The 15,510-nt window shown below is 40.8% G+C and overlaps 2 protein-coding genes across 2 annotated transcripts in view; one reads left to right on the top strand and one right to left on the bottom strand.

The window, feature by feature from the left end:
* Window positions 1–12,078, bottom strand: part of NRAP (nebulin related anchoring protein) — a 127,877-nt gene extending 115,799 nt beyond the window's left edge. Inside the window, exons 1-2 of the mRNA XM_075348155.1 lie at window positions 11,885–12,078; window positions 299–393 (exon numbers count right to left, since the gene is read on the bottom strand). Coding sequence (XP_075204270.1) covers window positions 299–393; window positions 11,885–11,956 — 167 coding nt within the window. The 5' untranslated portion in view covers window positions 11,957–12,078. The remainder of the gene's footprint in view (window positions 1–298; window positions 394–11,884) is intronic.
* CASP7 (caspase 7) overlaps window positions 577–15,510 on the top strand; it is a 134,545-nt gene continuing 119,611 nt past the window's right edge. The window contains 1 exon segment of the mRNA XM_075348162.1: window positions 577–765. The gene's annotated coding sequence lies outside the window, so the exon portion shown is untranslated.

Below are 15,510 nucleotides of genomic sequence, written 5' to 3'. Positions count from 1 at the left end.
GATTTACGTGTATACCAGTAGCTGCCTAGACACTTTTTTACTGAAATTAAACTAGGGCTTATTTTTGGAGTAGGGCTTATAGTTTAAGCATAAAAACATGCTAGGGCTTATTTTCAGTGAATGTATGCAAGGAGCTCCCCCTAGTGGTAGATGCAGAACGACTCTTATAATGTACCTTTGCATGCAGGGAAGCGCTGCCCTCCCCCAGCACTAGGGGGCGCTCCCAATGTTACGGAGTCCTCTGCTTTTCTTGGGTGTAGTGTATAATTAGTATAAATCCCCCCCTTCCAAAACTTACGCCTGGCAGAACGGCTTCTTCTGGAAACTGACAAAGTTGTTGACGGTGAGGATCATTTTGCAGACTTCACAGTGGAAGCAAGCCTTGTGCCAGGTCTGAAAGAGGCAAACAGCGAGGTATGAAAGATATACAGAGCCCCCCGGCCCCTGCCCCCCTAGAATGTTATGTAAGACGTTAGAGGGGGTCATAAACATGGACAATGGCGCCAAATGAGAACTCTCCCATCCAGCCGCATGAGCCAATCACACAGAGGCTCAATACCAGGAAAACACCGGACAAAGGCAGCGCAGAGCGACCGGACTCTGGAGACTCGAAAGAGCACGAACGCTCAACGCCTCCGGGAACATGAGATCGGGACAAGATGTGACCAACAAATCCTCCAGATAACATTACACAGGCAAGAAGTCTCCAAGAAACCGCAACCAAAACCAGAGGGCAAAGACCAACAATGGAAGCAAGATACCCAGGTTATACCGGCTGTACATATATAATTATATACAGGAGATGCCCAGGTTATACCGGCTGTACATATATAATTATATACAGGAGATACCCAGGTTATACCAGCTGTACATATATAATTATATACAGGAGATGCCCAGGTTATACCGGCTGTACATATATAATTATATGCAGGAGATGCCCAGGTTATACCGGCTGTACATATATAATTATATGCAGGAGATGCCCAGGTTATACCAGCTGTACATATATAATTATATACAGGAGATGTCCAGGTTATACCAGCTGTACATATATAATTATATACAGGAGAGGCCCAGGTTATACCAGCTGTACATATATAATTATATACAGGAGATGTCCAGGTTATACCAGCTGTACATATATAATTATATACAGGAGAGGCCCAGGTTATACCGGCTGTACATATGTAATTATATACAGGAGATGCCCGGGTTATACCGGCTGTACATATATAATTATATACAGGAGATGCCCGGGTTATACCGGCTGTACATATATAATTATATACAGGAGATGCCCGGGTTATACCGGCTGTACATATATAATTATATACAGGAGATGCCCGGGTTATACCGGCTGTAGATATATAATTATATACAGGAGATACCCAGGTTATACTGGCTGTACATATATAATTATATACTGGAGATGCCCAGGTTATACCAGCTGTACATATATAATTATATGCAGGAGATACCCAGGTTATACCGGCTGTACATATATAATTATATACAGGAGATGCCCAGGTTATACCAGCTGTACATATATAATTATATACAGGAGATGTCCAGGGTATACCAGCTGTACATATATAATTATATACAGGAGATGCCCAGGTTATACCGGCTGTACATATATAATTATATACAGGAGATGCCCAGGTTATACCAGCTGTACATATATAATTATATACAGGAGATGCCTAGGTTATACCGGCTGTACATATATAATTATATACAGGAGATGCCCGGGTTATACCGGCTGTACATATATAATTATTATATACAGGAGATGCACAGGTTATACCAGCTGTACATATATAATTATATACAGGAGATGCCCGGGTTATACCGGCTGTACATACAGTGCCTACAAGTAGTCTTCAACCCCCTGCAGATTTAGCAGGTTTGATAAGATGCAAACTTCAAACAAGAGCAGGATTTATTAACAGATGCATAAATCTTACAAACCAACAAGTTTTGTTGCTCAGTTAAATTTTAATAAATTTTCAACATAAAAGTGTGGGTCAATTATTATTCAACCCCTAGGTTTAATGTTTTGTGGAATAACCCTTGTTTGCAATTACAGCTAATAATCGTCTTTTATAAGACCTGATCAGGCCGGCACAGGTCTCTGGAGATATCTTGGCCCACTCCTCCATGCAGATCTTCTCCAAGTTATCTAGGTTCTTTGGGTGTCTCATGTGGACTTTAATCTTGAGCTCCTTCCACAAGTTTTCAATTGGGTTAAGGTCAGGAGACTGACTAGGTCACTGCAACACCTTGATTTTTTCCCTCTTGAAACAGGCCTTGGTTTTCTTGGCTGTGTGCTTTGGGTCGTTGTCTTGTTGGAAGATGAAATGACGACCCATCTTAAGATCCTTGATGGAGGAGCGGAGGTTCTTGGCCAAAATCTCCAGGTTGGCCGTGCTATCCATCTTCCCATGGATGCGGACGAGATGGCCAGGCCCCTTGGCTGAGAAACAGCCCCACAGCATGATGCTGCCACCACCATGCTTGACTGTAGGGATGGTATTCTTGGGGTCGTATGCAGTCTCATCCAGTCTCCAAACGTCACGTGTGTGGTTGGCACCAAAGATCTCGATCTTGGTCTCATCAAACCAGAGAACCTTGAACCAGTCTGTCTCAGAGTTCTCCAAGTGATCATGAGCAAACTGTAGACGAGCCTTGACATGACGCTTTGAAAGTAAAGGTACCTTACGGGCTCGTCTGGAACGGGGACCATTGCGGTGGAGTATGTTACTTATGGTATTGACTGAAACCAATGTCCCCACTGCCATGAGATCTTCCCGGAGCTCCTTCCTTGTTGTCCTTGGGTTAGCCTTGACTCTTCGGACAAGCCTGGCCTCGGCACGGGTGGAAACTTTCAAAGGCTGTCCAGGCCGTGGAAGGCTAACAGTAGTTCCATAAGCCTTCCACTTCCGGATGATGCTCCCAACAGTGGACACAGGTAGGCCCAACTCCTTGGAAAGGGTTTTGTACCCCTTGCCAGCCTTGTGACCCTCCACGATCTTGTCTCTGATGGCCATGGAATGCTCCTTTGTCTTTCCCATGTTGACCAAGTATGAGTGCTGTTCACAAGTTTGGGGAGGGTCTTAATTAGTCAGAAAAGGCTGGAAAAGAGATAATTAATCCAAACATGTGAAGCTCATTGTTCTTTGTGCCTGAAATACTTCTTAATACTTTAGGGGAACCAAACAGAATTCTGGTGGATTGAGGGGTTGAATAATAAATGACCCTCTGAATAAACTTTTCACAATTTAAAAAAAAAAAATAAAAAAAGAAATAACATTATTTTTTGCTGCATTTCACACTTCCAGGCTGATCTACAGTCCAAATGTCACAATGCCAAGTTACTTCCGAATGTGTAAACCTGCTAAATCTGCAGGGGGTTGAATACTACTTGTAGGCACTGTATATAATTATATACAGGAGATACCCAGGTTATACCAGCTGTACATATATAATTATATACAGGAGATGCCCATGTTATACCGGCTGTACATATATAATTATATACAGGAGATGCCCATGTTATACCGGCTGTACATATATAATTATATACAGGAGATGCCCATGTTATACCGGCTGTACATATATAATTATATACAGGAGATGCCCAGGTTATACCAGCTGTACATATATAATTATATACAGGAGATGCCCATGTTATACCGGCTGTACATATATAATTATATACAGGAGATGCCCAGGTTATACCAGCTGTACATATATAATTATATACAGGAGATGCCCAGGTTATACCGGCTGTACATATATAATTATACAGCTGTACATATATAATTATATACAGGAGATGCCCAGGTTATACCGGCTGTACATATATAATTATATACAGGAGATGTCCTGGTTATACCAGCTGTACATATATAATTATATACAGGAGATCCCCAGGTTATACCGGCTGTACATATATAATTATATACAGGAGATGCCCAGATTATACCGGCTGTACATATATAATTATATACAGGAGATGCCCAGGTTATACCAGCTGTACATATATAATTATATACAGGAGATGCCCAGGTTATACCAGCTGTACATATATAATTATATACAGGAGATGCCCAGGTTATACCGGCTGTACATATATAATTATATACAGGAGATGCCCAGGTTATACCGGCTGTACATATATAATTATATTCAGGAGATGCCCAGGTTATACCAGCTGTACATATATAATTATATACAGGAGATGCCCAGGTTATACCAGCTGTACATATATAATTATATACAGGAAATGCCCAGGTTATACCAGCTGTACATATATAATTATATACAGGAAATGCACAGGTTATACCAGCTGTACATATATAATTATATACAGGAGATGCCCAGGTTATACCGGCTGTACATATATAATTATATACAGGAGATGCACAGGTTATACCGGCTGTACATATATAATTATATACAGGAGATGCACAGGTTATACCAGCTGTACATATATAATTATATACAGGAGATGCACAGGTTATACCGGCTGTACATATATAATTATATACAGGAGATGCACAGGTTATACCGGCTGTACATATATAATTATATACAGGAGATGCCCAGGTTATACCGGCTGTACATATATAATTATATACAGGAGATGCCCAGGTTATACCGGCTGTACATATATAATTATATACAGGAGATGCCCAGGTTATACCAGCTGTACATATATAATTATATACAGGAGATGCCCAGGTTATACCAGCTGTACATATATAATTATATACAGGAGATGCCCAGGTTATACCGGCTGTACATACATAATTATATATAGGAGATGCCCAGGTTATACCAGCTGTACATATATAATTATATACAGGAGATGCACAGGTTATACCGGCTGTACATATATAATTATATACAGGAGATGCACAGGTTATACCAGCTGTACATATATAATTATATACAGGAGATATCCAGGTTATACCGGCTGTACATATATAATTATATACAGGAGATGCACAGGTTATATCGGCTGTACATATATAATTATATACAGGAGATGCACAGGTTATACCAGCTGTACATATATAATTATATACAGGAGATGCCCAGGTTATACCAGCTGTACATATATAATTATATACAGGAGATGTCCAGGTTATACCGGGTGTACATATATAATTATATACAGGAGATGTCCAGGTTATACCGGCTGTACATATATAATTATATACAGGAGATGTCCAGGTTATACCGGCTGTACATATATAATTATATACTGGAGATGCCAGGTTATACCGGCTGTACATATATAATTATATACAGGAGATGCCCAGGTTATACCAGCTGTACATATATAATTATATATAGGAGATGCCCAGGTTATACCGGCTGTGCATATATAATTATATACAGGAGATGCACAGGTTATACCGGCTGTACATATATAATTATATATAGGAGATGCCCAGGTTATACCGGGTGTACATATATAATTATATACAGGAGATGCACAGGTTATACCGGCTGTACATATATAATTATATACAGGAGATGCACAGGTTATACCAGCTGTACATATATAATTATATACAGGAGATGCCCAGGTTATACCAGCTGTACATATATAATTATATACAGGAGATGTCCAGGTTATACCGGGTGTACATATATAATTATATACAGGAGATGCCCAGGTTATACCGGCTGTAGATATATAATTATATACAGGAGATGTCCAGGTTATACCGGCTGTACATATATAATTATATACTGGAGATGCCAGGTTATACCGGCGGTACATATATAATTATATACAGGAGATGCCCAGGTTATACCAGCTGTACATATATAATTATATATAGGAGATGCCCAGGTTATACCGGCTGTGCATATATAATTATATACTGGAGATGCCAGGTTATACCGGCTGTACATATATAATTATATACAGGAGATGCCCAGGTTATACCAGCTGTACATATATAATTATATATAGGAGATGCCCAGGTTATACCGGCTGTGCATATATAATTATATACAGGAGATGCACAGGTTATACCGGCTGTACATATATAATTATATATAGGAGATGCCCAGGTTATACCGGGTGTACATATATAATTATATACAGGAGATGCACAGGTTATACCGGCTGTACATATATAATTATATACAGGAGATGCACAGGTTATACCAGCTGTACATATATAATTATATACAGGAGATGCCCAGGTTATACCAGCTGTACATATATAATTATATACAGGAGATGTCCAGGTTATACCGGGTGTACATATATAATTATATACAGGAGATGCCCAGGTTATACCGGCTGTAGATATATAATTATATACAGGAGATGTCCAGGTTATACCGGCTGTACATATATAATTATATACTGGAGATGCCAGGTTATACCGGCGGTACATATATAATTATATACAGGAGATGCCCAGGTTATACCAGCTGTACATATATAATTATATATAGGAGATGCCCAGGTTATACCGGCTGTGCATATATAATTATATACAGGAGATGCACAGGTTATACCGGCTGTACATATATAATTATATATAGGAGATGCCCAGGTTATACCGGGTGTACATATATAATTATATACAGGAGATGCACAGGTTATACCGGCTGTACATATATAATTATATACAGGAGATGCACAGGTTATACCGGCTGTACATATATAATTATATACAGGAGATGCACAGGTTATACCAGCTGTACATATATAATTATATACAGGAGATGCCCAGGTTATACCAGCTGTACATATATAATTATATACAGGAGATGCCCGGGTTATACCGGCTGTACATATATAATTATATACAGGAGATGTCCAGGTTACACCGGCTGTACATATATAATTATATACAGGAGATGCCCAGGTTATACCGGCTGTACATATATAATTATATACAGGAGATGCCCAGGTTATACCGGCTGTACATATATAATTATATACAGGAGATGCCCAGGTTATACCAGCTGTACATATATAATTATATACAGGAGATGCCCAGGTTATACCAGCTGTACATATATAATTATATACAGGAGATGTCCAGGTTATACCGGCTGTACATATATAATTATATACAGGAGATGCCCAGGTTATACCAGCTGTACATATATAATTATATACAGGAGATGCCCAGGTTATACCAACTGTACATATATAATTATATACAGGAGATGTCCAGGTTATACCGGCTGTACATATATAATTATATACAGGAGATACCCAGGTTATACCGGCTGTACATATATAATTATATACAGGAGATGCCCAGGTTATACCGGCTGTACATATATAATTATATACAGGAGATGCCCGGGTTATACCGGCTGTACATATATAATTATATACAGGAGATGCCCAGGTTATACCGGCTGTACATATATAATTATATACAGGAGATCTCCAGGTTATACCGGCTGTGCATATATAATTATATACAGGAGATGCACAGGTTATATCGGCTGTACATATATAATTATATACAGGAGATGCACAGGTTATACCGGCTGTACATATATAATTATATACAGGAGATGCCCAGGTTATACCAGCTGTACATATATAATTATATATAGGAGATGCCCAGGTTATACCGGCTGTACATATATAATTATATACAGGAGATGCCCAGGTTATACCGGCTGTACATACATAGTTATATACAGGAGATGTCCAGGTTATACCAGCTGTACATATATAATTATATACAGGAGATGCCCAGGTTATACCGGCTGTACATATATAATTATATACAGGAGATGCCCAGGTTATACCGGCTGTACATATATAATTATATACAGGAGATGCCCAGGTTATACCGGCTGTACATATATAATTATATACAGGAGATGCCCAGGTTATACCGGCTGTACATATATAATTATATACAGGAGATGCCCACGTTATACCGGCTGTACATATATAATTATATACAGGAGATGCCCAGGTTATACCGGCTGTACATACATAGTTATATACAGGAGATGCCCAGGTTATACCAGCTGTACATATATAATTATATACAGGAGATGCCCAGGTTATACCGGCTGTACATATATAATTATATACAGGAGATGCCCAGGTTATACCAGCTGTACATATATAATTATATACAGGAGATGCCCAGGTTATACCAGCTGTACATATATAATTATATACAGGAGATGCCCAGGTTATACCGGCTGTACATATATAATTATATACAGGAGATGCCCAGGTTATACCGGCTGTACATATATAATTATATACAGGAGATGCCCAGGTTATACCGGCTGTACATATATAATTATATACAGGAGATGCCCAGGTTATACCGGCTGTACATATATAATTATGATGTTGCTTGGAGACCTCTTTGGTCTACTTTGTGCTATTTCAAGATCTCCTTGGTCTTTAAGGTGCTGTTGTAGCTTCTGAGGACCTTCAGACAGGTGAGTATTCACTGACAGATCCCGGGACTCTTGGAGACTTCCTTTCACATAGCAAAAGGGTTGAATACATCTGCACATGGGATTTTTATTTATTTTATGACATAAATTAAATTTTTGTCAATCTTCTCAATTCACTTCCCCAATATAGACTATTAGTGCTGGACAAAACCCAAAACAAAGCCAAATGCAATGTAAATATATAGGTCCAAGCAAAAAAAACAATAAAGAACCAAAAACAGTTCTTGGAAATTGAAAAAGGTACAAATAATATTTATTAAATAATAATATTAAATAATACATATATATATTTTTATATATATATATATATATATATAATATATATGTCTTTTTGGGTTTTTTTCAGCGCTGAAGCATCACACACAAATCAGATTAGAAACATATTAAAAGCCAGGTTGTAATGTAACTAAATAAGTGAAAAGCCAAGGTGGGGGGTGAATACTTTCACAAGGCACAGTACATTTGTAGTCATGGCCAAAATGGGGATATAGGTATAGGGAATGGACGGAAGTACTAAACATAAATATAACAATCCATGGACAAAAGTATTAAATGTAGCTCAAAGTACCGTGCCTTGCGAAAGTATTCAGACCCCTTGAATCTTTCAACCTTTTCCCACATTTCAGGTTTCAAACATAAAGATAAAATGTTAATGTTCTGGTGAAGAATCAACAACAAGTGACACAATTGTGAAGAGGAAGGAAATTTATTGCTTATTTTAAACTTTTATAAAAAATAATAAACTGAAAATTGGGGCGTGCAATATTATTCACCCCCTTTACTTTCAGTGCAGCAAACTCCCTCCAGAAGGTGATTGAGGATCTGTGAATGATGCAATGTTGTCCTAAATGACTGATGATGATAAATATAAGCCCCTGTGTGTAATCAAGTCTCCGTATAAATGCCCCTGCTCTGTGATAGGCTCAGGGTTCTGTGTAAAGCGCAGAGAGCATCATGAAGACCAAGGAACACAACAGGCAGGTCCATGATACTGTTGTGGAGAAGTTACAAAAAGATTTCCACAACTTTACACATCCCAAGAAGCACTGTGCAAGCGATCATATTGAAATGGAAGGAGCATCATACCCCTGCAAATCTACCAAGACCCGGCCGTCCATCCAAACTGTCATCTCACACAAGGAGAAGACTGATCAGAGATGCAGCCAAGAGGCCCAGGATCCCTCTGGATGATCTGCAGAGATCTACAGCTGAGGTGGGAGAGTCTGTCCATAGCACAACAATCAGCCTACACTGCACAAATCTGGCCTTTATGGAAGAGTGGCAAGAAGAAAGCCATTTCTCAAAGAGATCCATAAAAAGTGTTGTGTAAAGTTTGCCAGAAGCCGCCTGGAGACCCCAAACATGTGGAAGAAGGGGCTCTGCTCAGAGGAAACCAAAATCAAACTATTTGGGCACAATGCCAAACGATATGTTTGGCGTAAAAGCAACACAGCTCATCACCCTGAACACACCATCCCCACTGTCAAACATGGTGGAGGCAGCATCATGGTTTGGGCCTGCTTTTCTTCAGAAGGGACAGAGAAGATGGTAAAATTGATGGGAAGATGGATGGAGCCAAATACAGGACCATTCTTGAAGAAAACCTGTTGGAGTCTGTAAAAGACCTGAGACTGGGACGGAGATTTGTCTTCCAACAAAACAATGACCCCAAACATAAAGCAAAATCTACAATGGAATGGTTCACAAATAACCGTATCCAGGTGTTAGAATGGCCAAGTCACAGTCCAGACCTGAACCCAATCGAGAACCTGTGGAAAGAGCTGAAAACTGCTGTACACAAACGCCTCCATCCAACCTCACTCAGCTCCAGCTGTTTACAAAGGAAGAATGGGCGAGAATTTCACCTCTCCATGTGCAAAACTGATAGACCCATACCCCAAGAGACTGCAGCTGTAATCGCAGCAAAAGGGGGAGCTACAAAGTATTCACTTACAGGGGATGAATAATATTGCACGCTCCAATTCTCAGTTATTTATTTTTTACAAAAGTTTAAAATAAGCAATACATTTCCTTCCTCTTCACAATTGTGTCACTTGTTGATTTTTCACCAAGACATTAAAACTTTGTTTGACGCCTGAAATGTGGGAAAAGGTTGAAAAATTCAAGGGGGCGAATATTTTCATAAGGCTCTGTATCTGCATGCAATAAATATAAGAATGAGATGTCACTGTCTCTTTAAGGAATTCAAAATATCAAATACCGAAATTGCAAAGTGCAAATAGAAGTACAAGCTACACACATCAGTACAAATTGTGTTTATTCATTCAAGAATATTTTAAACATAGAACTATAAAGTGCAGCTGTAGAAAAAACATATATTGCTACACTGTTCCTTTAAGTGTTTTAACCCCGTCTTGTAAACAGAGCACTACAGATTGCACAAAAAGGTGTCTAATGCCAAAGTGTTATATAAATAATACTGCAAAAAATACCAAGACACAGACAAATACCAGCAAGATTCATGTTGCACCCAAACCCCTATATCACCGCCACAGTGTCCAAATAATAGTGCCATATATAGAGCAATGCAGTGCCCAAACATCACATGACAGGATTAGATACATGGCTCAGCAGACAGTATCACACAGGAGATGATTAGATACACGGCTCAGCAGACAGTATCACACAGGAGAGGATTAGATACACGGCTCAGCAGACAGTATCACACAGGATAGGATTAGATACACAGCTCAGCAGACAGTATCACACAGGAGAGGATTAGATACACAGCAGACAGTATCACACAGGAGAGGATTAGATACACAGCAGACAGTATCACACAGGATAGGATTAGATACACAGCTCAGCAGACAATATCACACAGGAGAGGATTAGATACACAGCTCAGCAGACAGTATCACACAGGATAGGATTAGATACACAGGTCAGCAGACAGTATCACACAGGATAGGATTAGATACACAGGTCAGCAGACAGTATCACACAGGAGAGGATTAGATACACAGCTCAGCAGACAGTATCACACAGGACAGGATTAGATACACAGCTCAGCAGACAGTATCACACAGGAGAGGATTAGATACACAGCTCAGCAGACAGTATCACACAGGATAGGATTAGATACACAGCTCAGCAGACAGTATCACACAGGAGAGGATTAGATACACAGCTCCGCAGACAGTATCACACAGGAGAGGATTAGATACACGGCTCAGCAGACAGTATCACACAGGAGAGGATTAGATACACAGCTCAGCAGACAGTATCACACAGGATAGGATTAGATACACGGCTCAGCAGACAGTATCACACAGGATAGGATTAGATACACAGGTCAGCAGTCCTAGGGTACTATCTCATATATATATATATATATATATATATATATATATAATGTGTATTACGCCTCGTTCACCTGGTCTATGCAGCTGATCTTCTCGGCCGGGTATACGCCGTATCCGCAGCGGGCACATGGCACGACGTTCATTGTGCAATCCGAGGTAAACTCTCCAGTAGAGTTGTGGATTCCCTGTGTCTGCGGCAGGTGGAGTGGACTGATCCCGGCAGAGGAGACAGCTGAGCCCGTACCCCGGAGCGTCCCGCTATCCGCCAGCTATTTCTGTGCACAAGTGACGACGCGGGGTGTCATTTATAGGGGGAGGACGGGCGACGTATGGGTGACGGAGCAATCCGAAAAGGAGACTGAAGTCACAGAGGAAACAAGTGCACGGACCGGTGTGTAATACCGTTATTATAGCTCAGCCACTGTGCAAGACGGTAAAAATATCACCAGCAACAACCGCACCAGACCCCCGAAACATCGAGGAATCTCCTGCCACCGGCCCAGACACAGTCCTGCCCGAAAGTGGCGGCACCTAGGAATTGCCCCAGAAAATGAAGTGTTTCTCCAGAATATTGTTACAGTGACACGTTTCTTACACACAGGATTATTTCCTTTGTGTTTATTGGAACAACACAAAAAAAAACAACTGAGAAGAAAAGGCAAACTGGACAAAATTTCACACAGAATCCCAAAAATGGTCCGGACAGAATTGTTGTTCCCTCCTCTTAATATTTGGCTGTGTCCTTTACCCTTTGGAATAAACCCCTCTATCAGTCGCTTCCTCTCCCGTCCACAGCTTCTTCCTCCTCTCACCTGGAATCTCCGACTCTTCTGTATAAACGTCTCCAGGTCTCTCATATCTGAAGGCGTTGCGTCTTCTCTCCTCTCTTCTCTCCTCTATTCTCTCCTCTTCCTCTCCTCTCCTCTTTCTCTTCTCTCCTCTTCCTCTCTTCTCTCCTCTATTCTCTCCTCTATTCTCTCCTCTTCCTCTCCTCTCCTCTTTCTCTTCTCTCCTCTTCCTCTCTTCTCTCCTCTCTTCTTCCTCTCTGCTCTCCCTCTTCTCTCCCCTTCTCTCCTTCTCTTCTTCTTCTTCTTGTACGCCTCTTCTTGTTCTCCTCCTCCTCTTCTCTCCTCTCCTCTCTCTTCTCTCCTATCTTCTCTCCTCTCCTTCTCCTCTTCTCCTCTTCCTATTCTTCTTCTTTTCTCTTCTCTTCTTCTTCTCCTCTTCCTCTTCTCTCCTCTCCTCACTCCTTCTCCTCTTCTTCTTCTCTCCTCTTTTTCTTTTCTTCAGATCTCTCCACAGGTGTGAATGGGATTTAGATCCGGACTCATTGCGGCCTCTTCAGATCTCTCCAGCTCTTTTTTTTTTCTTCCATTTCTGGAGCTTCTTTAAGTATTTGGGGTCATTGTCCTGCTGGAGACCCCTGACCTAGGACACACCCCCAACTTTCTGACACTGGACACTACATTACCACCCAGGATCTTTCACTAATCTTCATATTTCGTGATGTCTTGCACACTGTCAGGACCTCCAGTGCCAAAGGTGGCAAGACAACCCCAAAACCTCTCTGACCTCCACCATATGTGCCTGTAGGTGCTGTGATCTTTACTTTGTAGGCCTCATTCTTCTTTCGGTAAACAGTAGATTGATGGCTTTACCAGAGAGCTCTATGTCGGTCGGTCTCATCTGTCCACAAGAGGCTTTCCCAGAAGGATTTTGGTTCCTCTCATACATTTTGGCTTTTTCTGTCAGCAGTGGGGTCCTCCTGGGTCCCCTCCATAGCGTTTCATTCAGATGTTGCTGGATAGTTCGCGTTGACACTGATGCCTCCTGAGCTGCAGGACGCCTTGAATATCTTTGTAACATGATTGGACTATCCTGCATTGCAACCTTTCATCAGTTTTTCTCTGACATCCACATCCAGGGAGATTAGCTACAGTGCCATGGGGTGTAAATTTCTTGATTATGTTGTGTACCATGGACAAAGGAACATCAAGATCTCTGGGGATGGACTTGTAACCTTGAGATTGTTGATATTTTTCAAAAATGTTGGTTCTCTTCTCCTTTTTCTGTTCTCCATTCTTAGTGTGGCACATACAGACACACAATGCAAAGATTGAGCTAACTTCTCCCCTTTGTATCAGGTGGGATTTTCTTATTGCCCACACTTGTGGGTAAAATATGTCTAGATGCAATAATGTTCTGTGTGAAATAAGTCATCTTCTGGAGCAATTTCAAGGGTGCCAACACTTTCAGCCATAACTGTATATCCGTACATATAAAGCCAGGAGAGAAACACTATAGCCGAGGTTATTATCCTCCGCTCCTAGAGCCCTGACAGGCGGATCAGCAAAGCTGGATGGTAAATTAGTCTCCACCGAACTTATCTAGAAAGAAATGTATAAGGTATTGATATCTTTAGGGGCATTTTCATTACTTAAACTGATGTATTAGGTGAGAAGGATCATGACTGTAATAGGGCTTCATGAGTAATTTTGGAGCGTTTGTGTTCTCCGTCCTCTGCGTATCACAGTACACAGCAGAATGGAGCACACAAGCAGCGGTCAGTGAGCTCGCTTTCCTTCCTGTAACGTGTCTCTCTTCTCCTGAACCATCTTCTGAGATGATTTATGATCACGAAGTTTAATGACAAAAATCAACTTTAAAAGATATTTCAGGAAATGATGAAGACGCATCAGAGGTAAGAATCCGCTCCGTGACTCCGCGACGTGATACACAGAGGACGGAGAAACAAGGTGCACGGGCAATATCTGCACCTGCAGGGTATAACATAAAAAACACCCGAATATGTCTGTAATCGTCTCATTTATAAAAAGGCTGACGCTGATACCTGGGTGAGAATAAAACGTGCAGGACACCGCAGAATTCCACCTTCTGTACACGGGCGCCATCACTTCACATCTAACGTAGGAGGCTGAAAAAGAGGACGGCTGATATCAGAAAAGGATAAATAAAGCATAAATCAGTATGTACATACATTACTGATCCTGACTTACCTCCTGTATTATACTCCAGAGCTGCACTCACTATTCTGCTGGTGCAGTCACTGTGTACATACATTACTGATCCTGAGTTACCTCCTGCATTATACTCCAGAGCTGCACTCACTATTCTGCTAGTGCAGTCACTGTGTACATACATTACTGATCCTGACTTACCTCCTGTATTATACTCCAGAGCTGCACTCACTATTCTGCTGGTGCAGTCACTGTGTACATACATTACATTACTGATCCTGAGTTACCTCCTGTATTATACTCCAGAGCTGCACTCACTATTCTGCTGGTGCAGTCACTGTGTACATACATTACATTACTGATCCTGAGTTACCTCCTGTATTATACTCCAGAGCTGCACTCACTATTCTGCTGGTGCAGTCACTGTGTACATACATTACTGATCCTGAGTTACTCCCTGTATTATACTCCAGAGCTGCACTCACTATTCTGCTGGTGCAGTCACTGTGTACATACATTACATTACTGATCCTGACTTACCTCCTGTATTATACTCCAGAGCTGCACTCACTATTCTGCTGGTGCAGTCACTGTGTACATACATTACATTACTGATCCTGAGTTACCTCCTGTATTATACTCCAGAGCTGCACTCACTATTGTGCTGGTGCAGTCACTGTGTACATACATTACTGATCCTACATTATACTCCAGAGCTG

This window comes from Anomaloglossus baeobatrachus, chromosome 5 (genome assembly GCF_048569485.1).
Source record: "Anomaloglossus baeobatrachus isolate aAnoBae1 chromosome 5, aAnoBae1.hap1, whole genome shotgun sequence".
In the NCBI taxonomy this organism is placed as follows: domain Eukaryota; kingdom Metazoa; phylum Chordata; class Amphibia; order Anura; family Aromobatidae; genus Anomaloglossus; species Anomaloglossus baeobatrachus.
Note: the sequence above shows the minus strand (reverse complement) of the source record. Positions and strands in the feature narration are given on the sequence as shown.